Genomic DNA, 27,124 nt, shown 5'->3' on the forward strand with positions numbered 1-27,124 from the left:
ACCCGTTTTCCTGAGCTAACTTGCTCTGATTCCCCCAGTTCCTCCGAACAGAGAGGTTCTTAACACGAAAGGCAAATATCAGAAATAAAAGAGGTGGACATCACTACAGATCTCTGGACATTAAAAGCACAATAGTTATGCCAATAAATAATTCAAGAGCTTAAATGAAATGGACACACGCCTTGAAATAGGCAACTTGCCAAAACTAACACCAGAGGGAAGAAAAGGTCTGAAAAGCCCAATATCTATTAAAGAAATGGAACTCCTAATGAAAAACCTTTCCACATTCAAGGAAAGGCCAGGATGCCACCACGTGGGCCTTTCTGCCAGGGTACAGGACCCTCCAGGAGCTCTGGCGATTCACTGTCTCTGACAGGGAGGCTCTCAGCCAGCTTGACTTTCCCACTGATCACTGCCTGTAACTAGGAGGAAACCATGCGCACAAAGTTGGAAAGGAGGGTGCTGGGGCATGGGAACAAAGAAGTGAGGCTTTACAAGTTTGGGAAGTTTTAACCCTCGCTGGTATAATTTTTTGAAACCAATTCCCATCACAGTGCACTTTTAAAAGCCCTCTGGCACTTGAACAAATGGCACCTTAGCATCAGGATGGGCAAGGATTTCAACTTCTAAGGGGAAACCTATTGGAAATTGACAGAGAGGAGACTCCAGTTGGCACTGACACAGTATCCACAGTAATTGGAAGAAGCTGAAAAATCTGCTGCGATCTCTCTCTCAGTCCGAGCAACACATCCCAACCAGAGTGAAGAGCCAAATGGACATGATACACGGGGCTTATTCACCAGAAAAAGACAAAGAAGGCCACGTTTCAGAAACCGCGCTTGGTGACACACAATACCGTAGATGTCTGTAAGTACGCAGTACTGAGGCTAGCAAATTACATGATTCTATCCCTGCCTACCAGGTAATTATATCAACAACAATCACATGATTAGCTGAAAGGTGGGCAATCATTAACTTTTCCTACTGTTAAACACTGTTACACACCAAAAGACAGTGTTTTATACCTTGTTAATGCCATGAATAAGTTATCTAAGCCTTGACAACTTCCTGTTTTGATTTATAACACCAATGCCTCTCCTGCCATAAGTTAACATGGCAAAATTCACAAAAATTTAAAGAACAATTATGGTATTTTAGGGACTATAAACACTTTTATACATTATTCCCTTTTGTTGAAATGTTTAATAAACTGAGAATCCTTTCCAAAAATAAGAGTTGTTTCCGTTCGCAAAACACCAAAAGCATTAACAGAATCAGTTTAGTCTTTATCAACCTTGTCCTTCCACTTTCACTCTTTTTAGGTTATACATCCAAGGTCAAGTCTATGGCTCTCAAGTCTTAGGGACTCCTCCTGGCTCCATCTTCGGGCCCACAACAGTACACCTGGCCAAGCTGTATTTGGGCATCGGGCAAAAAGAAAATTCAGTAATACCAATTCTGTCTTTATTTAAAATTTTGATTTTTTTCATCGCAGATTTCTTTACATTAATTTAGATTTTTTTGAAATATTGCACTAAAATACTATTGATGTTATTTAAATTTTTTGGCAACTCCCCCGCCCTGAAATTTTGTACTGTAGGCAAGTGCCTCAGTCACTTTAACTTAGCCCAGGTCCTAGCCCACAATAATAACAATACACCCTGTGTGAACCAATGAAGCAGAATAAACACCCATGCTCCCTGTCAGAGACTGGAAAACAGCTGCCTTACGGACCATCTACTAGAGGTGTGTACGTGTGTGTGTTCTAAATGACTCCAAGGGGAAGGGGGAATGGTATGAAAACCACAAGTTCGAGCACAGTTAAATTCTGTGGAACAAATATTTTACATCATGTTGCATTAAAATCTAATAGTGGGGGCTTCCCTGGTGGCGCAGTGGTTGAGAATCTGCCTGCCAATGCAGGGGACACGGGTTCGAGCCCTGGTCTGGGAAGATCCCACATGCCACAGAGCAACTAGGCCCGTGAGCCACAATTACTGAGCCTGCACGTCTGGAGCCTGTGCTCCGCAACAAGAGAGGCCGCGATAGTGAGAGGCCTGTGCACCGTGATGAAGAGTGGCCCCCACTCGCCACAACTAGAGAAAGCCCTCACACAGAAACCCAACTCGCACAGAAGACCCAACACAGCCAAAAATAAAATAAATAAATATTAAAAAAAAAAAAATCTAATAGTGGCCAAATTAACTAGAATCTTTAATTATCTTACACATTCAGCTTCATTCATTTTTACTTACATATACACCTTATACAGTCAATACTTCCTCGGAGGTAACCACCACTATTCTGATCCTTATTACAGGATAGTTTTGCCTGGTTTTTTTTGTTCTATTTTTTGTTTTATTTATTTTTGGCCGCACCATGCATCATGTGGGATCTTAGTTCCCCAACCAGGGATCAAACCTGCGCCCCTTGCAGTGGAAGTGCAGAGTCTTAACCGCTGGACTGCCAGGGAATTCCCTGCCTGCTTTTGAAAATGGAATCCTACAGTGCATAATTTTGTGTCTGGTCTCTTTTGCTCAACATTTTGCGTGGAACTTTCATCCATCTGTTGCATGGATTAGTATTTCATTCCTTTGTATTCTGAGTAGTACTCCATTGTATGGATATACCAATTTGTGTATACAGTCAACAGTAATTAATGGACATTTGGGCTGCTTCTAGTTTGGAGCTATTGCTAGTAAAGCTGCTATGAACTAAGTAAAGAACACTGGTTTCTGCTGAGTATATGCCCAGAAGTGAATCACTGGGTCATAATATATATGCTCAGCTTTAGTAAATATTGCCAATATTCCCAGTGTTTGTTCTTCTTTGCATGCGGTGCATGAGGATTCCAGCTGTTGCATATTCTCACCAGGGGTTGATATTGTCAAATTTCTTATTTTGTCCATTCTGGTGGGGCTGCAGAAGCATCTTTGCTAAAACAAGCGACTTCTAATTCCAATTTTACCACGATTCTATAGCTCCAATAGTACAAACTGTTAAACCTCAAGTAAGATGTACGTGAATCACAAAGTGCAGAAAAATCTCTAATTCAGAGCTCATTATTTCAGGAATTCATAAAAATATGGACACAAGCAATATGTGAGACAAACACACATGATGCTTGGCAAGGAAACCTGAAAACATTCATGAATACCACAGGAATTCTTACAGTCAACGTGTTACTGTAAGATGTTTACAAGGCTAAGCCGGCATCTCTTCTGAACCATGGAGAACCGAGTGATACAACTCTACAAATAAATGCACACCTATTATGTATGAACAAACCCAAAGAACATTTTTGCCCTTATCCTCTTTGGCCTCTCACAGCAGAGGGACCCTATGAACCCCACCTATCGCCACAAGAACACTCTCTCCCAGCATTTCTGGTCTCCTCCTGGTCAAGCTCCGTGAGTGCTTCTACATGTGGTATCACCACTGTCCACAGGGGCATAGCCCCCAGGCCCTGACCTCACACTCAGATCTTTCTACTGAGCATCAGCCCCAGACGTCCCACTGCCCTAAATACCTCCCCTTGGAAATCTCACGAGCATATCAAACTCAGCACGTTCACAATAGGATCCCCCAGGCCTTCACCCCTGCACAACCGATTGATGTTAATCCAATGTGGAAATCTTGGCCCCATGCTTGACTCTGCCCCCCTCCCCGAACCCTACCACCATCTCCCCGAAGAGCAGGGCTCATCCCCTCAACACCAATCAAAGGAATCCACTTCTTTCCATCCACAGTATCACTTACGACCCCAGGTGAAGTCACCACGCTCTCTCTCCCTGGGTAAAGCCAGGGCTTTCACTGCAGGTCTCAGTCAACCAGGAGGTGGATGAGGCCTGGGACCACAGGCCGGCCTGGGCACGTTCACCAAGGGAAAGCCAGCCACCTCCCCTAAATGACACCCCTGCCCTGCCACGGCTTTCTCTTAGGAAAGTCTACAAACTGCATCCCTTTTCCGCCCTTGTGAGCAAATGTAGCTGCAGCTTCAGAGTTTACAAGGGAAATTCTGAGACCTGATTATCCTCGCCATTCTCTGTCATGCTGCCTCTTGCCAAATAGAGAATTCAGTATATCATAAATGATAAAGGTCTGACTATAAGATAACCAAACTCCCAGGAATATTTTTTTTTTTCCCTTCCATAAGAGTATTATTTCTCTTCTAGTATCAAGAGACTTACCCAGCTAAAAGTTTTTCATGTTATGGATGGACCTAGAGATTGTCATATTGAGTGAAGTCAGAGAAAGACAAATATCATATGATATCACTTATATGTGGAATCTAAAAAAATGGTACAAATTAACTTTTTTACAAAACAGAAATAGAGTCACAGATGTAGAAAACAAACTTACGGTTACCGGGGGAAAAGGAGGGAGGGATAAACTGGGAGATTGACATATACACACGACTATATATAAAATAGATAACTAATAAGCACCTACTGTATAGCGCAGGGAACTCTACTCAATACTCTGTAATGGCCTATATGGGAAAAGAATCTAAAAAATAGTGTATATATGCATATATATAGCTGATTCACTTTGCTGTACACCTGAAACTAACACAACATTGTAAATCAACTATACTCCAATACAAATTTTAAAAAAATAAAAATAAAAAGTTTTTCATGTTAACATTCAAGAGTTGCTATGACATTCCTCTTGTACTTGTAAAGTAGTTCCTCGTTTAATAATACAAACTATTTTCCTACCTTGCAAGTATAGTATAAATACATCCACTGCATTAGCCAGCACTTTAGTCTATTTTCCCAATGATCTGCTTGTCATTCCTTATCTATTGTTGTAGTAATAAGAATATTCTGCTTATTTTCTCAAATAGAAAGGTATTTTCTCAAAATTTTAACACCAAACTACACTTCTCCCTATAAGAGACCTTTGAAATGTCTTGATATTTGTGTCCAAATATCAAGTCAAAGGGATTTCTCTAATACCTTGGGATTCTTGCAAAGTTAACCCTTTCTCCTCAGAGCCGAAGGAGGGAAGATAGTTCTCAGATGAACAAAAACCACAGCCTACATCACTGCCTTTGGTCATGGGGGCTATTCCTGTTAGTATCACAAAGATGAAGGCCAGCACATACCCCTAGGGCGTGGCACAGATATGTGCTCCAAAATTATTTGCGGATGAATGGATCATAAGGAGTTCAATAACAGCAGCAATAATAATGGCTAACACAAAATGCTTACTGAGTCAAGCATACATATTAATTCATGTGATCCTCTTAATAACTATATGAGGTTATCATATAAGGTAATGATTCAGGAACTCGCCGTCAGAAACAGGAGTTCTTTGCTGGGCTTAACATATCTGGCCCTGACAAAGCACCAATCTTAAAGTAGGGAATAAAAAAGGAACACGGCTTCAAACACATCAACAGTATGGTAGTTTATCCAGACACATTGTTAAATCTGGACGTTTTTATTTTTTAACAAATGAAAAAAACAAGGCTATACACTACTCAGGTCCATAAAGCAAAATTTTACAACTCCCATAGTACTCAGCCTTTTATTGAAAACATTCTAGATACAAAGGTTGGAATGAAACACCCACCGTCCAGATAACAATCTTCTTCTCTGCAATGAAAGCCAGTAAGCCAGCTGTCTCACAAATTCTGCACCCAAATGTAGCACTCACAGACAGAGCACCAGTGAGTCACACATGTAACAAATTGTTCATTTTCCTGCTCCCCACCTTTCCTCTAAATCATTACGCTGCTATTCCAGAATCATAGGTTTGGTTTTTTGTTTGTCTGGTGTTTTTAATCCCCCATCACAAAGCTTACCAATTCCAACTTTGTTCCAATTTCGTAACTCAACACGAATCTGCCTGTCCCTTTAGTTTAAGTAAACCTCCAATTTTCTTCCCAGGTTTGAAATTCTCCAATGAAAGCAAGGCCCACATCTTTGGACCCCTCTTTTAATTGAGAGAAAAAAAAAAAAAAAAGGCCTTTGCCATTCTAACTGTGCTGTCAGATTTCTGCCAGTGTCAGACCACCAACACCCCACCCCCACTCAAAGTCAAGGTCCAAGAGGAAAACCAAATTCACTGTGAGAACCCTGTATTCAGAATCACAAAATGTAATGGCTTGTCTTCCCGAGCTTCCCTTCTGTTTTATCCTCTTTGGTCTTCCAACTCACACACTCCAATTTCCATTCAAAATAAAAAAGGTGAGGGAAAAATGGAGGCAAAGACCATAAACACACAGACCCTAAAACACTAGTAGCTTCTAGAAACCTTATTAACCTGAATCCCACTACACTTACTAAATAAATTAAATGTGATGCCCCCAGAGTCAAACAGCAATCAGAAGCAAGGGCTGAAGCAAGAACTCCTATTACCAACCACTTTTCAGGAATTCCCCACAGCTCAAAGCAAGGCAAAGACCATGGTTAGTGCTGGGAGGATAACAGAATGAAGGGAGAAAAGTGACTTGAAATAACCATGTCACAACCATTAGGATGGCAATTATAAAAAAAAAAACCAGAAAATCGGACTTCCCTGGTGGTCCAGTGGTTAAGACTCCATGCTTTCAACTCAGGGCTCATGGGTTTGATCCCTGGTCGGGGAACTAAGATCCCACATGCCGTGTGGCCAAAATAATTAATTAATTAATTAATTAAATATACATAAAGTAAAATTTTAAAAAACAGAAAATCACAAGTGTCAGTGAGGATGTTGAGAAATTGGAACCCTTGTGCACTGCTGGTGGGAATACAAAATGGTGCACTCACTGAGAATAACGGTATGGTGATTCCTCAAAAATTAAACACAGACTTACCATAGGATCCAGCAATTCCACTTCTGGATACATACCCAAAAGAAGTGAAAGCAGGGGCTCTAACAGTTGTTTGTACACCCATGTTCATAGCGGCATTATTCACAACAGCCAAAAGATGGAAGCAACCCAAGTGCCCAAAGACGGATGAATGGATAAACAAAATGTGGTACACACATAACAACGGAATAACATTCAGTTTTAAAAAGGAATGAAATTCTGGTACGTGATACAACATGATAAACCTTGAAGATATCATGCTAAGTGAAATAAGCCAGATACAAAAAGACAAATACTGTACGATGCCTCTTATATGAGGTTGCTAGATATTCAAACTCATAAGAGACAGAAAGTAGAATGGTGTTTGCCATGGGCTGAGGAGAGGGGGAGAATGGGGAGTTAGTGTTTATTCAGTACAGAGTTTCACTGGGGTAATATGAAAAAGTTCTGGAAGTAGATGGTGGTGGTATTTGTACAACAGTGTGAGTGTACTTAATGCCACAAGACTGTGCACTTTAAAATGGCTAAAATGGTAAATTTTATGTTATATTTACTTTACCACAATTTTTTTAAAGAAACAAAAATGGTCACTGCATTAGGGATTTCCCTTCATCTCTCAGACTGGAGGACTTGGGCACCTCTAAGGGAAAAACAGAATTTGGCAAAGATAGGTTATCTGTTCCCACACGCCACAGGAGGTTATGGAAGGGGCACGGCAGCCCTATGGCGCTGCACCTGCTAAGGAAGCAGGAGGGAAGATGGTAGGGTGAAGAGAAAGTTACATATACTGGGGTCAGATCCACTCACCTTCCATCTGGCTCCCATTCTGTCATTCTTGTGGTCTCCCATATTCACAGTGCACATGACCCAGCACTTAAGATTTACTCTTCAAAGGGTAGGTAGGTGGATAGGTAGGTGGATAGATGGATGGATACATGGATGGACATTTCAACTACTTGGCTAGAATTTGGGGAGAACTGCCTAGGACCGCTCTGGCATATTTTTAAGAACTCAAAACACCTCCCAATGTTGGGGTAGGGAGGGTAAACCACTGGCTAAATTTTGGGCTGCTTTTCTCACTACTGATGTAGAATGACAGTTTGTCCCTTCCCTCTTGGGTCCTCCGATTATACAGTTCATTGCATACAAGTGAAGGAAGCGAAGAGGTGGGTGTTGGGAAGAGAGTAGATTCAGCAATCTCTTCTGAAAACCCCAGCCCCTTTCTTTTCGGTGGAGGGCAAGGGGTTGACTCCAGCTTTGAGCACCAATTCTCCCCAGCAACGCAGGGAGCGAGTGTGTGCTAGCTACTTACTCTTCCCAACACGCGAGAAGTCTGGCCTTGTGCTTCTGAAAAGAACATTCTGGGTAACCACGAAGGAATGTCTAACAATTAACACCACCTGGGGACGTGTTTAAAACGCAGATTCAGATTTAGCAGGTCCGGGGCGGGGTCTGCCATTTTGCAGGTCTAACAAGCCCCCAGGTGATGCTGAGGCTGCAGGCCGACCCACCACACATTGAATAATAAGGCCCGACACTCCTGCAAGCAGCTGCAACCATGACAGCAGGGACCGAAATCAGGCAGAAACAGCAACAGTCAGGATCTCCCTCTAATGAGTATCACCCTCCTCCCACTGCCATGCTCCACCCAGGCCACAGCCACTTGGTTCCACCATGAACCTGGACGCTTCGTCGCTTTGGGATAATTAGCCAAGCCGTCTGCAGTCACTCACTCCCAGCTTTTCTCATCATACTGAAGACAACTGATGCTCTGGGAGGTCAAAGAAATGTTTGCTCCCCACTCCCCAAGAAGAGTTTCAAACAGAAACTCAAGGATGGCTTCTGCATTCATTGCTTACCTGCTCCTCTTGGCTAAAATGCATGATTCAATAATACAAGCGAAGCCAAACTATTTTCAACACGCCAGGGAGACAGTTTAGCTTTGGCCACATCTCAAACTGGAAATTTTTTGTGAAGGACCATAATAAAAGGAGGCGAGCATACGCTGGATCATGCCCCCTCTACTTTTTGCAAAACTGAAAAATGGAGAGCTTGCAGAACGCTACCGTTAAAAAAAAAAAAAAAAAAAAAATCCAGGCCCACCCACAGTATATGCTGTTGATGTTAAAGAACTGCCTGGAAGGACTTTTTTGACTTTACCAAAACATCAGAGGAACTGATGGAGAACCTCGAAAATCCTCTGGTTCTCCATGTGCATGGATGCTTCTTCTCTCCAAACCCGGAGAGAGAAGAAAAAATAAAATCTCATATTCCTATTCTAATTAGTATCTATTTTAAGAGCTGCAAATACACCTGCATCTATGTTAGCAAATGTAGAATTTGCCAATAGCTAATCTGTGTAAACACAAGTCAGGAGACAGTGGCATTTTTTTTTTTTTTACAGTCTTCTTTTTTTTTTTAATAAATTTATTTATTTACTTATTTATTTTTGGCTGTGTTGGGTCTTCGTTGCTGTGCGCGGGCTTTCTCTAGCTGAGGCGAGCGGGGGCTACTCTTCACTGCAGTGCACGGGCTTCTCATTGCGGTGGCTTCTCTTGTTGCAGAGCTCAGGCTCTAGGCGCGCGGGCTTCAGTAGTTGTAGCACATGGGCTCAGTAATTGTGGCTCACAGGCTCTAGAGCGCAGGCTCAGTAGTTGTGGCACACAGGCTTAGTTGCTCCGTGGCATGTGGGATCTTCCCAGACCAGGGCTCGAACCCGTGTCCCCTGCATTGGCAGGTGGATTCTTAACCACTGCACTACCAGGAAGCCCTCCACAGTCTTCTAACTGAGATCACACATCTGGTTTTAGGACTTAATGAAATTCAGGTTCTTGATGTCTCATCGCAGAAAGAATTCAGTGAGAGACAAAGTGATAGGTTAGAAGGGCATTTATTTAGAGAGAAACAAACTCCAAAGACAGAGTGTGGGCCATCTCAGAAGGCAAAAGCACAACAGTGGCATTTTTTTAGTCAACATAATCACACTATCTACTAACTAAGCCTAGGCATTAGGAGAAGTACAATAAAGAGGGAAGGGCTCTGAATGGTATGCTAAAGGATACTCGTCAGAAAAAGTCAAACCACTTACTCCACATGTTCGCAGTTATTTTCAACTAATTCTTTTTTTTTCTTTTTCAATTCTTTTATTTTTGGTTGCATTGGGTCTTCGTTGCTGCCCGCAGGCTTTCTCTAGTTGTGGCTAGTAAGGGCTACTCTTCGTTGCAGTGCACGGGCTTCTCATTGCAGTGGCTTCTCTTGTTGTGCAGCATGGGCTCTAGGCACGCGGGCTTCAGTAGTTGCGGCACATGGACTCAGTAGTTGTGGCTCGTGGGCTCTAGAGCACAGGCTAAGTAGTTGTGGCGCATGGGCTTAGTTGCTCTGTGGCATGTGGGATCTCCCTGGACCAGGGATCGAACCCGTGTCCCCTGCATTGGCAGGCGGATTCTTAACCACTATACTACCAGGGAAGTCCCTCAACTAATTCTTTAAAAAAAAAAGACTTCAAAGCCCCCTGAATACCCCAAGCAGGGTCTTCCTTAACATTCAAATCCAGATAATTTATATTCTGGTGGTTCTTTAATTTACTCATATACCTATCTCCCCCAAAAAATGTAGCATCCTTTTCAGATGTCAGTACAAAATCCATTTCCTCTGGGAAGATTACCTTCTGCTGTGAAATGTCCTGGCGTAACATAAAATCTGGAACTAGAAGAGATCCTATAAATAATCCAGCTCCAAGACTGTCAAACTGGGGTACAGATGCTTACGCTGTGGGGAGCCCCCAGAGCCCCAGGGAAAATAAGGTGCATTTTCCCTGAGTGCTTTTTGACTCAAGGCAGCAATTTAAAGCATTTTTATACTAAAATACGTAAGATGAATCCTGCATTCCATTCTACATCAAAGGAATCGCTGAGGGCTTCCCTGGTGGCACAGTGGTTAAGAATCTGCCTGCCAGCAGCATAGTACAGGGAGATCAGCTCAGTGCTTTGTGACAACCTAGAGGGGTGGGATAGGGAGGGTGGGAGGGAGACGCAAGAGGGAGGAGATATGGGGATATATGTATATGTATAGCTGATTCACTTTGTTATAAAGCAGAAACTAACACACCACTGTAAAGCAATTAAAAAAAAAAAAAAAGAATCGGCCTGCCAATGCAGGGGACACGGGTTCAAGCCCTGGTCCAGGAAGATCTCACATGCCGTGGAGCAACTAAGCCCGTGCACAACAACTACTGAGCCTGTGCTCTAGAGCCCGCAAGCCACAACTACTGAGCCTCTGTGCCACAACTACTGAGCCTGTGTGCCACAACTACTGAGCCTGTGCACCACAACTACTGAAGCCCGTGCGCCTAGAGCCCGTGCTCCGCAACAAGAGAAGCCACGGCAATGAGAAGCCCGCGCACCGCAACAAAGAGTAGCCCCTGCTCACCGCAACCAGAGAAAGCCTGCGCACAGCAACAAAGACCCAACACAGCCAAAATAAATAAATAAATAAATTTAATTAATTAATTAATTTCAAAAATAAAAGGAATCGCTGAAGTAACACTGAAAAGTTGTGGAAATCTCAGGCTGAGCTCCCCAATCCCCCTTTCCAGGGTTCCTTTGCCCTGAAGGTTATGAGGCCAAGTTTCAGAAGCATGAAGAGAATCCATTTCCCAGCTTGAGACACGGAAGCCAAAAGACTTTCCCAAGACTGTGACTGGCCGTCTGAAAGGTCACTGCCCCTAGACAGTCTTCAGAGAGATTTACAGTGCTTCTCGCCACCACCCAGGTGAGTCTCGGAGCAGTCTTTCCTAGAATGCCAGACTAGAAGCACAAACAAGGATTTTAAGAGCTCACCTCCCACCCAGGTCCACCCTCTTCTACCTCAGGTGCAGTATTAACAAACACATAATTAAACAGGCTTCTCAATGAATAATGAAGCCACACAGCCCTTCATAAACACACGTCAAACCCTTTCTTTAACCAGCTACACGTCATTTGGTATTATATGTAGCTCAGAGGCACCTAGATTGACACATATGCTATTATTTACTGTCTCTTTGCTAAAACTTTGAATTTTTCAACAGTGCAGGTGGCCTCCATTTGGATACACCTAATAAGAAGGCAAGTCAAAATAGGGAACATTTATTCAAAAAGAAGAAAAAAGAGTGGGGGAGGAAGCAGAAGACGCATTCACAGTGTATCTCCATACAACTGACGCTCACCCAAGATAAAATCTAAGAACACACATGAGCCTTGGGCTTGGTGGAGAGAGTTCTCTCCCTAACACCTGAATCTCCTAAAAGAACCATCCCTTTGTCCTCCCACAAAAATCATGGTGCATACCAAATACAGATGAGTTAAACAGGTCAGGGTTCATTTTCAAAACCAAGGGTCATGTAATCATATATTTGAACAGGCTGGCCACTGTAACATTATCCTCAAGTTTATTAAACTGCAAGACAGGTGAAAGGCTTGATTTAATATCTGCAACCCTCAATGAGTTTAAATGAACTCTTCACCCTCCAATGCCTTTCTCATTGGAGCCCTATAGGAGAAATAAAGAACTGCCCCTTCAGGAAAAGCGGCCACCAACCTGCTTGCCTTCCTCGGCTGTCTTCCAGGCTGTATGGTGCAAAAGAATAATCAAGTGTACGAAAACACCAACAGCTGAGGGGGCAGAGAAAGCCCAAGGTCTGCTGCCCATCTTGGGAGCAGGCAGTCAAGATGGGAAGCCCAGAGGGTTAATTCCAGACTCATCTAACAATTACAGAGACCTACTATGTGCAAGGTCAGGGGTAGGGGCTCAGAAGAAAGTCCACATCAGATGGCAAACAGTAAAATGCTGCTAGTTTGGAAACTGAAACTTTAGGAACTCCTCGGAATGTGAATAATGCTATTTTATTTTCAAAGTCCTTTTACAGGATCTGATTCAACCCTCACAATAAATCTATAAGAAGGAAAATAACCACTATTATATCTGCTATCTTATCCCCGTTAGGGCTCAAAAATGTTACCAAGTCACAAATCTAGTCATGTTGGAATAAGACCTGAAAATCCTCCCAGGTCATTCAAACCTTTACAGACACTTTCATTCAAAACACTCTTTAATCCTTACAACAGTCCAGTGAGGTTTGTTTGCGTTTTGCTTGTTTGTTTGTTTGTTTGTTTTAGAGGGACAATCCCAGAGAGGGGAAAGCCAAGTCAAAGAGGTTAAATAAGGGCCCAAGGTCACCCAGCCAGCAAAGAGAGAGAAGAGCTGGAATCTGAATTCAGGTTCCCCACTCCAAGGCCAATGTCCTTTTTTAACACACCAGAGAGGAGTGTGAACAACACAGCCAGAGTGGAGACACCCTTCACGGAGAGCTGGGGATGGGAAACCAAATCCCACAGGTCCCTGGGGCATCAAACAGGAAACGGCTTGTGCTCAGGCCAAGCTGAAACCCAACTCTTGCCAAACCTGCTGCACACAGACATGGGCTCTCTACCCAGCTCAGCATCATCCCCGAGCCCGGCTCAGCGCTCCAAGGTGGCTCAGCCCACGACTCTCTGGGCACCTCTGTGATAAAGCTGGGGCCAGAGATCGAAGGGCAGACGAGCGTGATCTTTCCAAACCAAGAGAAAGAGGAAGGTGCCATCTGTCACTCCAGGTCCAACTCTGAACCTGCCAGCCAACCTGCCATCCCCCACTGGAACTTGGGACACGCTTCCCAATGCAGCCTGCCCAGAGCCCACACTGCTCAGTCGGCCACCTCCCTCTCTGCTGCTCTTGTAGTTGGAAACCGGAAAGGACCCTGTTCCTAGTTTCCCTGGGGTTTGTCTCCCCCCACCCCATAACCAAAAGATGCTCCACGGAAAGGGTACCCAGCCGGCCTACACACTCGCAGACACTGACAACATCCACACATTTGTTTGAAGCAAACAAAGTTCTAGGGAAGCTTATCGGAAAAAATATTTTTTAATCAGAGGCCTAGACATACTTAGGAGGCGCTCAAAGTGGACGCTGATTTCAGTTTCTGAACAAGTGCAGCGAAGGGTTCTAAAGCACGTAGACTGAACGGGTAGGGGCCATCCAGTGCCAGCCCCAAGAGCAGCGGGGCCGGGCTTTTGACCTGTACTTCCCTAAACACAACTTTACAAAAGAAGCAGCAATAAACTTCATTAAGTTTCTTGTTACCTGCAGGAGGCTGACCTTGGAGATTCGAAAAGAACTGAAAAACTCAGGACAAAAAAGTGACAAAGTAAACTTGTTAACTCTCAGGATGGAAAGAAGGGGTCCTAAAAGCCATTTGTCTCGACCGGAACACTCTCAGAAAACGTAGTTTACATTCGTTTTGCGGGTGAGTGGCAATCGGGGTTCCGCTCTCGCCCTAGCCTGGCTCAGCTCGGGACTCTTTGAAGGTCGCCTCACTGTCACTTCGGAGTGCCGGAGCCCGGAATCCAGGCCACGCGGCGTGACCGATACGATGCACTACTGGCACCTTCCTGTGCCCCCCAGGGCCTCCCGCAGGTGCGGCCGATGCCGGAGGGGGGCCGCCCCCGCAGGGTCCCGGCCTCTCGCCGCTACCACACCACGCATCCACACTGCCGGGACACCCGTGTCCTTCCCCACCCACCCCCGGGCCCGATGCGCCCGAGGCACGGGTCAGCGGTCCACGGGCTTACCCTCGAGAGGCGCACGAAGCGCGGCCCCGTAGCAGGCGCGATCCCGGCGGCCTCCGGCGCGGGGCTACCCGGGCGCTCGGCTCTCCTGGCCGCCTCCTCTTCGTTGTCCTCGGCCGAGTCCCGGCCGCCCGGCGGCTCCGGTTCCCTCCGCAGCAGCCGGCCGGGCGGCACCGGGGCGCACGCGACTGGCTCGCCTGGGGCGCCTCCTCCTCCTTCTGCTGCCCGCCCGCCGACTCTGCGCTCCCGGGCTCGGGGTCCGAGGTTCCGGACGCGGGGTTCGTCGGGGCGCTCGGGCACCCCAGCGCTCCCTCCCGCGCCGCCCTCCCGCGCGCGGCCGCTCCCCGGCGGCGTCTCGCTCGTAGCGCGCGGCCGTCAGGGGCTCTGGGTGAGCGGGGGCGGCGGCCGGGTGGGCCCCGGGGCGGCGGGCGGGGGCGCTGCTGTGGACCGGGGCACGGACGCGGGCGCCGCGGCGCGGCCTCTCGCCATGGCTCTCGGCGGGCGGGCGCTTCGCACCTCCCCTCCGCGCTGCCGTCACCGCCCGACGCTCGCCGAGCCCTCCCCTTCCCCCGGCCCCGCCTGCCGGCCCGCACCGCCACCTCCAGGACGCCCGCCGGGCGGAGCGCGGCCCAGCGGCCCAGAGCCGCGCCCCTCCTACCTCGCCGGCAGGTGACCCGCTCCTGCGCCTTTACCCGCGCGGGGCCTGGAGAAGTCCCCGGCGAAATACCTGGGTCGGGAAAAGGTATCACACACCACCACCACCCCTACCACCACCCCCGCCGCGAGCGCTTATTTACTTCTAGCACTTCTCCGTGTCCGTCCAGCCAGTCTAAGGGGAGGGTGGAACTCACGCGGAGACTGTTTGCCGCGAACGCCGTAGAAGTCCAGATGTTTCGTTCCTGCAGGCCGGGCCGTCCCTTAGGAAAGCAATCCTTAGTCTTAAATAAGGGTGGGACAGAGCCGGGAGGTGGGGGGGAATATGGATGAACAAAGTGCCACCAGAAGGGTAAGGAAGGAGGACAGGTGTGTGGCGGATCAGGAAACGATCCAGGAAGTAAGTCCTCACAGGCTACTCTATTATGCAAATGACCGGTGGAAGGTTTAACGGGGAACAACTCGCATGACCTCATTTCCACTTGAGGCTGCTGAGTCTACAGCGTTGGCCTAGTCCCTGGCCAAAGGTCATAGAGGACATTGGGAGGACATGGAGAAGACTCAGACCAGAACCGAAGACCCAAGGAAACTAAACCATAGAAAACCTGGTTTCCAGTACTGGAAGGGTCAGTGTATAGAAGAGACTGGGTCAGGCAAGAATCATCAATGGATACTCACCCTAGGGGAGACTTTACTGGGGAGCAGATATTTGCCTGGATTAATGTGTTTTCCCATAGGTGGTTTAGGCTTATTAGTAGCAAGAGAGAAATACTCAATATACAAAGGCACAGGGAGACAGCACCTTGACCAGGATCAAAACTGACATCCTTAATGAAAGCAGATGGATATCATGTCCTCAGAACACATCACCTATGCAGTATTTCCAGGAAGAATGCATAACCTGAATCTAATGATAATGAAACCCCAGACAAACCAAAATGAGGAATATCTCTTAAAAGGGGACAGGAGTTGTATTCTTCAAACATGTCAATGTCACAAAAGTAGGCTTGGGAAATGTTCCAGATTAAAGAGTGCTATAAAGTCGTGACAACTAAGTGTGATACCTGATCCTAGACTGGATTCTTTTGGGGGGAGGGGACGCTGTAAAGGACATTCCAGTGGACAAAATTGGAATCCTGATAGTAAAGTATTGGATCAATGTTAAATTCGCTGATGTTGATAATTTGTACTATGTTCATGTGTAAGAATATCCCTATCCTTGGAAATACACACTGCAGTATTGTGTAGGGGTAAGGGGGCATTCTGTATGCAACTTACCCTCAAATGATTAAGGAAAAAAATGTTGATAGAGAAATGATAAAGTAAATGGGCAGAATACTAACAATCAGTGAATTTGGGTACAGGGCATATTGGAACGTTTCTGTAAGTTTGAAATTATTTCCAAATAAAAAGATTTTGAGGGACTTCCCTGGTGGCGCGGTGGATAAGACTCCGTGCTCCCAATGCAGGGGGCCTGGGTTCGATCCCTGGTGAGGAGATAGATCCCACATGCATGCTGCAACTAAGAGTTCACATGCCACAACTAACGAGCCCACGTGCTGCAACTAAGGATCCTGCCTGCCGCAACTAGGACCCGGTGCAACCAAATAAATAAGTAAATAAATATTAAAAAAAAAAGATGTTGAAAAACCATCAAGTGGCAGAACAGATGAGGTGGGAAGAAGGTAAGAAGTGGTCATAAAAAGACAACACAAGGGATCCTTGTGGTTTTAGAGCTTGTGACTTTAGAACAGGTGATAAAATTTATATAGAACTTACACAGACACACATAAGGCGGATTGTATGAATGTCAGTATCTAGTTGCGATACCATATTAAGGTTTTGCAAAATGTTATCATTGGGGAAATTGGGCAAAGTGTATTATTTCTTACGACTGAATGTGAATCTACAATTATCCCATTGAAAATTTCAATTACAGGGAGTTCCCTGGTGGCTAGGATTCCGGGCTTTCACTGATTTGGCCAGGGTTCGATACCTGGTCGGGGAACTGAGATCCCTGCAAGCCACATGGCGAGGCCAAAAAAAAGAAAAAAAAATTCAATTACAAAGAAAGATCAAGCATATTCCAGGTGTACATAAATGAGCATGGCTGCCTGAGAGTTCAAAGAACAAATGTGCTGGAGCTGACTCCTAGTGGGTTTAGAGCAGACATGGAGCTGTTACCAACAGCAAGGGTTTTTAAGGAAAAAAAAAAAAGACTATGTGAAGCATAACTGACAGATCAGGTTCCTACCAGTTCTGTAATTTAAGAATCCTAGAGCTGGGGGATCTTTGAGATCATCTAGTCCAACCTTCTCATTTTCAGGAAACTGTGGGCAGAAAAGTGGTACATGACCAGAGGAGCATCAAATTAGTGGTAGACCCATAACTACAACTCTTGTCTGCTGAATATGTCCAATTGTCTTTGCACCTTTACCAGCTGCCTGTCACTCTCTATATCCATGAGATTTAGTCAAGGTTGGTACAGAATTTTGAAGTGATTCATTCAGCCGTTTGGAGTGTGACAGTGGCCTTGTGGGAGAGCAGGGTCCTGACATTTGGTTTCCAGCACCAGATGGCAGACATGTGGATCCCGCTCAGGAGGAGGAGGGGCCAATCTCCCTCTTGTACTCCCAGCTTGGAGGAAACAGGTGGCAAGCGGAACGCCTGGAGTGAGTGAACCCCCCCCCCCCCAGCTATGGGCCCTGAGCTACTTGGAGCTGCTGATAATCTGCTGCTGCTGCAAGTCAAGGGTGCAGGGCCCTGGGAGGGAGGCAGGATGGGCACACAGAAGAAAAAACAGTCATTGCCCTGGCAGGTCCCAGCCTCATCCAGTGTTAGCAGAGGTCTCTGCACCAGAAGTGACTCTGGGCTTCCCTGGTGGCGCAGTGGTTAAGAATCCGCCTGCCAATGCACGGAACACGGGTTTGAACCCTGGTCCAGGAGGATCCCACATGCCTTGGAGCAACTAAGCCCGTGTGCCACAACTACTAAGCCTGCATTCTAGAGCCCGTGAGCCACAACTACTGAGCCCACGAGCCACAACTACTGAAGCCCGCGCGCCTAGAGCCTGTGCTCTGCAGCAAGAGAAGCCACCGCAATGAGAAGCCGGGGCACCACAACGAAGAGTAGCCCCCGTTTACCGCAACTAGAGAAAGCCCGTGCGCAGCAACGAAGACCCAGTGCAGCCAATAAATAAATAAATGAATAAAATTTAAAAAAAGAAGTCACTCTGGCCTCCCTTGAGCCACAGAAAGCCACACTATTCCTTCCTTTTGTCAAATCAAATCAAAATCAACACGTTTGTTGATATTTGCCAGGCTCTGAATTAGTAACTGGGGGAAAATACAAACAAACAAAACAAACAGCAAAAAAACCCATATCTGATCCCTGATCTTTAGGAACACAAAATACAGCAAAGGACCCAAGATGGAAATGTAGAAAATGATCTGACAGAAGAATTAAAATGATAGCTCTGTAGGCTCGGGTTCTCCTCAAAAGCAGTGTTGGAGAAGGGCTTGAGGGCAGTGATTACTTTTGGGAAGTGATCCCATGGAACAGGGGTGGGAAAAGGAACCAGGACCACACAAAACAGAGAGGGAGAGAAAGCCCATCCAAGGATGCTTAATCTAGGTGGTCACCTCTGTGATCAACTGAGCTCAGTCCCACTGGGGGGGTCCTCTGAGGAAATGCATAGAATGCAAGACAAAAGGAGGATACATCTATCCACCAGCTCCTACCTCTCATTGGTCAAGTGGATGCTGAGCAAAAAAGTAAACCAAGCAAGTATGACACAGGACATACATGCATAAAATGATGGCTGACTCACCAGCAAGAAAGCAGCCCGAGGGCAGGGATTTGTGTCTGCTTTATTCATTGTTGTTTTCCCAGCACCAAGACCAGTGCCTGATTCATAATGGATGCCCAATCAATACATACGGACTGGTTGAAATACTAACTCAGGTTGATAATAGAAGAAATTGTAAAAAAAACATAGGAGCATAAGTCATTTTTTAACAATTTGTGTATGTATGTGTCTATTTGTGCCAGGTGGTGGATAGGCTAGGGTGACAGTATAGTGAAAACAGGTACAGTCCTGGCCTTATTGGACCTTTCAGTCTAGGAGAGGAGTCAGGTAACATGATACATACACACATATTGAGTTAGCTTGTGACAAATGCTGTGAAGAAAAGGATGCAGGCACTAGAAGTAGGTAATAGGCAGATTTATGATAGATTAGTTGGTCTGGGAGGACCTGTCTAAGGAGGTGACGCTTAAGTTGAGACCCAGAGGAATAGGAGCCAACCATGCAAAGGGGAGGGGGCAGCATGAGACAGAGACCCAGCGGTGACAAAGACTCTTAATAGCTGGAGCTCTGGGGAAGAGCCAGACCGGGCCTGTGATGGTGTTTGGTAAGGAGAGAAGAGTTTTAGGTAAGGGAGTGATTTGGTCAAATGCAGATTTTTCTTTTTTTTTTTTTTTTAATGAACAGTTTTACAACACCATGTACTGGTGTGTCAATAGATTGTTCATTTTTTAAAAATAAATTTATTTATTTTGGGCTGCATTGGGTCTTCGTTGCTGCATGTGGGCTTTCTGTAGTTGCGGCGAGCGGGGGCTACTCTTCGTTGTGGTGCGTGGGCTTCTCATTGCGATGCCTTCTCTTATTGTGGAGCACGGGCTCTAGGCACACGGGCTTCAGTAGTTGTGGCACGCGGGCTCAGTAGTTGTGGCTCGCGGGCTCTAGAGCACAGGCTCAGTAGTTGTGGAGCAAGGGCTTAGTTGATCCGTGGCATGTGGGATCTTCCCAGACCAGGGCTCGAACCCGTGTCCCCAGCATTGGCAGGCGGATTCTTAACCGCTGAGCCACCAGGGAAGCCCCCAAATGCAGATTTTTAACAGTCCCCTCCAGCTGCTGTGTGGAGGATGGACTCAAATGGGCAACCAAGAATAGCCCATGGCTGTGGAGGGTATAAAGAGGACCAGACCATCTCAGGGCCAGCCAGGGAGGCATGGCTTCCATGGTATCCACCTCCACCACCTCTACTGCCCACCAGTGATACTTCAGTGATGTGCTAACACCCCACTGTAACATAAGTGGGCCCCCCAAGTTCAGCTGGTAGAGTGTAGGGTTGCATAAGTGAAGTTTCATTAAAATCAATATTTCTCAATCTTACAGTTACTATGTGAAAAAAAAGGAAAAAATATTTTCTATTCATTTCATAAGTATGTAGGAAATAGACCAATTATTACAAATAAAGTATCAGCTTAAACTGACAGGGAGCTCCCTAAATGATTGTGGGGTACTCACTTATAACCACCTCCCACACGTACATCTTCCAAGAAAAGAACTTGAGGGCTTCCCTGGTGGCGCAGTGGTTGAGAATCTGCCTGCCAATGCAGGAGACACGGGTTCGAGCCCTGGTCTGGGAAGATCCCACATGCCGCGGAGCAACTGGGCCCGTGAGCCACAACTACTGAGCCTGAGCGTCTGGAGCCTCTGCTCCGCAACAAGAGAGGCCGCGATAGTGAGAGGCCCGCGCACCGCGATGAAGAGTGGCCCCCACTCGCCGCAACTGGAGAAAGCCCTCACACAGAAACGAAGACCCAACACAGCCAAAAATAAACATAATAAATAAATAATAAATAAAAGTTTAAAAAAAAAAAAAAAAAAAAAAGAACTTGAACCTGCCACCATTCCAGAATGAGAGCAAAGGTCCAACTACATTATACCCACATTCACGTTATCATTGAATGTCTTATCTTGGGGTTTTAATCTAACATTTATTGAGCACATATATGTACCAAGCACAGTACTAAATGCTTTAATAATAACAGCTCATTGAATCCTCACAGTAACTCTATGGGGTAGCTGTTATCATCTGCAGTTTATAGATAAGGAAACTGAACCTCAGAGAAGTTAATTAACTTACCTAAAGTCACATACTATTGACAAGGTCAGAATCCACTCCAGGTTTCTAGCCTCTTATGACTAATTAAACACATTGCTTTTGTTCCCTGCATATAAAGGAGAATCAACCTCAGTCTCGGAAGATGGGAAGAATGGAGAGGTGAGGACTGGGGTGGGAAAGGAATCCTATAATTAAGACATTAATGTTGATGCATTGCTCACAGATTCCTTAGAAGGAGAAAAAAATGGATTAATACCAATAGCTTCTTTATTGCATCTGGTGTTTATCTTGAGACTTTAAACACCATCTATGCATGGATAACTTCCAAATTTATACTTCTAGCCCTGACTTTCCCTCCTGAACGCCAGACTCCAGAAGTTTATAAACAAACTTCCTACTTGACGCTGCCATTTGGATGTCTAAAAGGCATTTCAGCCTTCTATGCCCTAACCTGAACTGCTGGTCTTTCCCCAATTTCTACTCTTCCAGGCTCCTGGGTTTCAGTTGCTCAGGCCAGAAACCTTGTAATCATTTTTAACTTCTCTCTTTTTTCCACCCCACATCCAATCTGTCCTCAAGTCTGTAGGTTCTACCTTCAAAATATAAGCCAGAATCTACTTCTCACCACTGTCACTGTTTCCATCTTATGCCAAACCACCATCACCTCCCCCAGATTCCTGTAAGAGCCTCCTAAATCCCTGCTTGCTCCCCGGCCCCCATCTCCCCCACAGTCCATTGTCAACACAGGAACCAATGTTCTGGAAAATGTGAGTCATATCATGGCCTTCCTCTTTTATTTTTTATTTTATTTATTTATTTATTTATTTATTTTTGGCTGCGCTGTGTCTTCGTTGCTTCGTTTTCTCTAGTTGTGGAGAGCGGGGTGGTCTACTCTTCATTGCGGTGCACGGGCTTCTCATTGTGGTGGCTTCTCTTGTGGAGCACAGGCTCTAGGAGCGCAGGCTTCAGTAGTTGTGGCACGTGGGCTCAGTGGTTGTGGCTTGCGGGCTCTAGAGCGCAGGCTCAGTAGTTCTGGCGCACGGGCTTAGGTGCTCTGCAGCATGTGGGATCTTACCGGACCAGGGCTCGAACCCGTGTCCCCTGCATTGGCAGGCGGATTCTTAACCACTGTGCCACCAGGGAAGTCCCAGCCTTCCTCTTTTAAGACTCTAAAGTCTCCCCAGTGCTCTCAGTATAAGCAAGAGTCTTCCCAATGGCCCATAAGACCTACATGGTCTGCCCCCGACCTCATTTTCCTCTTTTCTCCAACTCACTCACTCATTCCAGTGGTCTCCTTGCTGTTCCTTGAATGTGCCAGGGACACTCTCACCTCAGCACTTTTGCTCTGTTCCCTTTGCCTGGAATACCCTTCCCCTCCTTGAACCATCTCATTTAATAATACCACTTCTATTCCCCTGGCATCCCACTTCCCTTGCCCTGCTCTATTTTTTTCTTATTTAGCACATTTAAAAATATTATAAAATTTATTATTGTTTATTTTCCATCTCCTCTTTCTTCATTCACGAGGTAGACTTATTCCCAGATGTATCCTCAGCACAATATCTAGAACATAGTAATTGCTCAATAAATATTTGTTGAATGATCAAGCCTTTAGAATCTAACCAAAGATCAACATTTTATTGTTTAGGGGGTGGAGAATGTAGTAATTTTTGTTTTTCATATCAAACTTAAAAGATCTTGAGGATATGTCCCGAACATTCTTAGCTGCCTTTTCACAGCCCATTGTGAAGTGACCATCTATCAAAAACCTGCTAGATCCTATTTGTTTTCAAGATCTACATTATTATCCTTGGGGTAATGAAAGTCCCACATTACTTTCTTTTGTTTTTGTTTTTTTTTTTTAATTTATTTATTTTATTTTTGGCTATGTTGGGTCTTCATTTCTGTGCGAGGGCTTTCTCTAGTTGCGGCAAATGGGGGCCACTCTTCATCGTGGTGCGCGGGCCTCTCACTGTCGTGGCCTCTCTTGTTGCGGAGCACGGGCTCCAGACGCGCAGGCTCAGTAGTTGTGGCTCACGGGCCTAGTTGCTCCGCGGCATGTGGGGTCTTCCCAGACCAGGACTCGAACCCGTGTCCCCTGCATTGGCAGGCAGATTCTCAGCCACTGCGCCACCAGGGAAGCCCCCACATTACTTTCTGATTATGGTAGAAAACGACTTCTTATCTCCAAGTTCTAGGACTCTGTTGACACTGGCTAAACCTCCGGCTTTCATGGACTTTGAGCTCATCTAATCCTCTTTCTAAGCTAAAGAGTCCTAATCTCAGTTTAGCCTGATAGAAAACTACCTCTGCTATTTTAATTCTCTAGTTGCTCCTATCTAAATCTTTTCAAATTTATATGCCTTTCTGAGTTTCTGGTGTATATTTTAAGTGTGGCTAATATTATCCTAGATGCTTGTTCCTAGTGTTGTGGGTGTATGTTTTGTTTTATTTTCCCCTGAGCAAGGATTCTTCATCCAGGGTCCATGGGGGTCGGAGGGTAGGTGTTGGGGTTAATTAATATTAGCGTGGACTAAAGTGATATAATAGGTAACACTAAAATATAATGGCTGAACACAATGCCAATTTTTTGCTCAAGTAACAGCCTAGAGTAATTCCAGATTGTTTCACACACTTATTAAAGGACTTGGGGTAATTTTGGCTCTGCCGTCTTAGGTCACCTTGGGCCTGGCCATCTCAGTTAGGGGCTGGGGTAAAGAGCATGGAGGAAGTTTTATGAGTCAGGCCTGGCAGGGGCACACATACCACTTCTGCTCAAATTTCACTGGCCAGCGGTCCTAGTGACATAGCCACACTTAACTGCAAGGGAGGCTGGGAAATATAGTCTAGCTGAACAACAAAGAAGAAGGGGAAAATAGATTTTGGCTCTCAATAAATAAAAGCTAGCATTTTCTGCCAAAAGGGGGTCTGAGAAACAGACACATGCACAAAATATTTTTTTATTCCATTTGTTTTGTGCTATTTTGAAAATTATCAAGAAAATTTGCTTCATCAGTTAAAATTATAAGCTTATGGTTTTGCTATACTTTATGCTTCACCAGGAAGCACGAAGTTATATGACCGGCCCAGCTCGGTCACATGACTGTAAGGACTTAGGGTTGCCGTCTGTTACTCATGAAAGATGCCAGTACATATGGTCCGGCAAGGTACAAGCATCATCATACCATCATACCGTGTTATGACATCTGAAATAATTTCTTGTTAATAAGAATGGAGCAAAACCTGCTGTGAGGGACACTCCTGGGGCTCCATCCACATCCCTTGTGGCCCTACAGTTTCGTGCCGCCCGTACCAGGTGCCAGCCCCTGCATCTCTTTCACTGTCTGCCTCCCCTGGCCACTGAAGGCTGCTCTGCTCAGTACAGTGGCCTGGAAGTTCTGGGGAATCGATGACCTTGCACCAGAAGTTCCTCTGTCCCTTAGGGCAATGTGTGTTTTATGCTGGCTGCCAGAATCCCTCCATGTGATTAAGTTCCAGTTATTTTTGCTTGATTAAACATCTTTCATTGGCTATCCTCCTTCCCGTCTCACTTCTCTTCTCTCCTGCCTATGTTTCCTGGGGTCACCAAATAAATTGCTTGCATAGCTCTGGGTCTTCTTCTGGAGGAACCCAAACTAAGACACCTGTCCTGCCATGAGTATTACGCATATTAGTCAGTGTTTGCCCTCAGAACAGATTATATTGGAAGCTGTCAAATCAAAGAAAAGAGCCTCAAAGAAAATTCTTTAGCCACTCTGTGATTATGTCACAATAGAAGAGAGGTGAGGAGAGGCAGGGTCAGCTGTTTCCGCACTGCAAGGTCTCTGAGAAGAAAACTAAAGTAACAATCTTGCACTGTTCAGCACCATCAAGTAGAATATTTTCCTCCTGGTGTTACTAAATTTATTGCATTTAGCAAAATAAAGCCATTGACCCAATAGGAATAGATTCCTGTTTTTTTGACTGGGCCCTAGGAATAAAAAACCAATAAGAAAAAACTCCATGTAGGGTATACTAACTTGGCAAAGACACAGCTGAGTTAAATGATGGAATAAGGTGGCGAGACACAGTTTAACTTATTCCTCCCAAGCCCACCCCGCATGGACCAATTAAATGGAGGACTCAGCAGCTGCATTCTCTTAAAGGAAGATGCCAGGCCTATCTGTTAGCTGAGTAGACAAAGAAGGACTTTCAGGAATGGAGCGAGGTGCTCATTCCTTTCATTTTACTTGAATCACCCCATGGGACAGGACACAAAAGCGACCTCATCACATGGGATGACATTATTGCCAACAAAAGCACAAAGCCCAGGGCAAAGTGCAGGAGTGCCTACGTCTGAGCATCTTGGACATTCTGAAGAAAGCGTGAATCTTTTTCCTGAAAAGTCAAACTTGAGTCGGCTTCCATTCAGAAACCTTGTTTGAAGCAGGCTTCAAGGTCATACGTCCCAGTGCCAAGCAGGAAAAAATGACACACTATTCGAAGAAACTTGATTAAGTCATTGTTTCCCTTTTTCCCCTCTATTTCAAAAGCTTGTTGGATAGAACACATTTTATTGATTCTTTTCCTCCCCCTCTCAATTGGTTTGAAAGTTTTGCAAACTATTTCTATTTCTTTAATATTTACCCTTAAAATTTTAACAAATTTATATTTCTTTAAAGCAAGACGTAATCTTACTTGAGGATGTACTCTAGGAAAACAAACAAGAATGAACACAAATAAATAATGTAATCGTCCATATGCAAAACATGATGATAAAACACAATATGTGCCTGGAGCATCTGGGAGTGCCAGCAAGTAAGAAGTGCTCAAAACACAAAACCAAACCCAACCCACAGTGATAGGGTATGTCAAAGGGCACAGGAGTTCACTGAAAGAGCTTCCAATGGCCAAAGCTGAAATAATTTGAACCACAAAATAAAGTAGTATTGGATTATAAACCAAAGTACAAAATAAATAGCCATGAATCCACACTGATATAGATAAATGATTGAATAAATAAATACATGGGGAAGCAGAGATAAATCTCTCACGCAGAAGAATTCCAGAAGCAGTCACTGTACGGTGGAAAATCCTGACAACCACCAGCTCAGCTAGGCAATCAAGGTTTTCAACAGTGATAAGTCAGGTTGATAGTATGTAATTTTGATATGATGTGATGAGAATGGCACTTTGCCTCAGTGGTCATCCTCTCCCAAACCCACAACCCCAGTCGAATCATGAGAAATATATTAGAAAAATCTCAGTTGAGGGACATCCTAAAAATATCTGACCAGTACTCTTCAAAACTGTCAAATTCATCAAAAACAAGGAAAATCTGAGAAACTATCACAGCCAAGAGGAGCCTAAGGAGACACAACAGCTGAGTGTAATGTGGTGTCCTGGATAAGATCCTGGAACAAAAAAAAAGAACATTCAGTAAAAACTCAGGATATCTGAATAAAATATGGACTTTAGTTAATAAGGTATCAATATTTTTTCACTATCAGTATTTGTGAAAAATGCCCCACACTAATATGAGATATGAATAATAGTGGAAACTGAGTGTTGGTCATATGGGAACACTTTTACTATCTTTGCAATTTTTCTGTGAATCTAAAACTATCCTAAACTAAAACGTTCACTTCAAAAATAGTGGTAAACATTGAAATTGGTATAATTTAAGGTCTAAATAATTTTTAATAATGTGTTGAGGATGTTTAATGCATTGGTTATTAAACAGCCATTTCCATTAACAGTATTATTTAAATGTCAACAAAATGAATGATTTGAAATTAAGATATAATTTCTGCAAAGTCTGGACTGTTATGGGAGAAGGAAGAAGATGGAGAAAGGAGATCAGTCTAAAGGTTTCAACCTGTGTAAGGTATGATTTTGATGGAGAAAGGTAAGTTTTTTTTAGATATTAGGGGTTATTGCTAGAGAAACTGAGGTATAGCTGTAGAACATCCAAATCAATAGAGGGGAACAGTGATAAAATAAAGCCAAAACAAAATATAACAAGAATAAGGCCAATGAGTAACCAATGGTCAGAGGAAACATTAAAAGGTAAATCGTCCTTTAGAAAGAGAAGACTCTCAGGGTGAAAAAACAAAGTCCAACTTTCTGGT

At 44.8% G+C, this 27,124-nt stretch overlaps 1 protein-coding gene across 1 annotated transcript in view; it reads right to left on the reverse strand.

Annotated features, from left to right (window-relative positions):
* Window positions 1-27,124, reverse strand: part of LOC118904265 (translation initiation factor IF-2-like) — an 81,592-nt gene that overhangs the window by 44,899 nt on the left and 9,569 nt on the right. The window contains exons 3-4 of the mRNA XM_036870171.1: window positions 17,357-17,432; window positions 14,452-15,175 (exon numbers count right to left, since the gene is read on the reverse strand). Of these exons, the coding sequence (XP_036726066.1) occupies window positions 14,452-15,175; window positions 17,357-17,432 (800 nt within the window). The remainder of the gene's footprint in view (window positions 1-14,451; window positions 15,176-17,356; window positions 17,433-27,124) is intronic.

Source organism: Balaenoptera musculus, chromosome 11 (genome assembly GCF_009873245.2).
Source record: "Balaenoptera musculus isolate JJ_BM4_2016_0621 chromosome 11, mBalMus1.pri.v3, whole genome shotgun sequence".
NCBI lineage: Eukaryota > Metazoa > Chordata > Mammalia > Artiodactyla > Balaenopteridae > Balaenoptera > Balaenoptera musculus.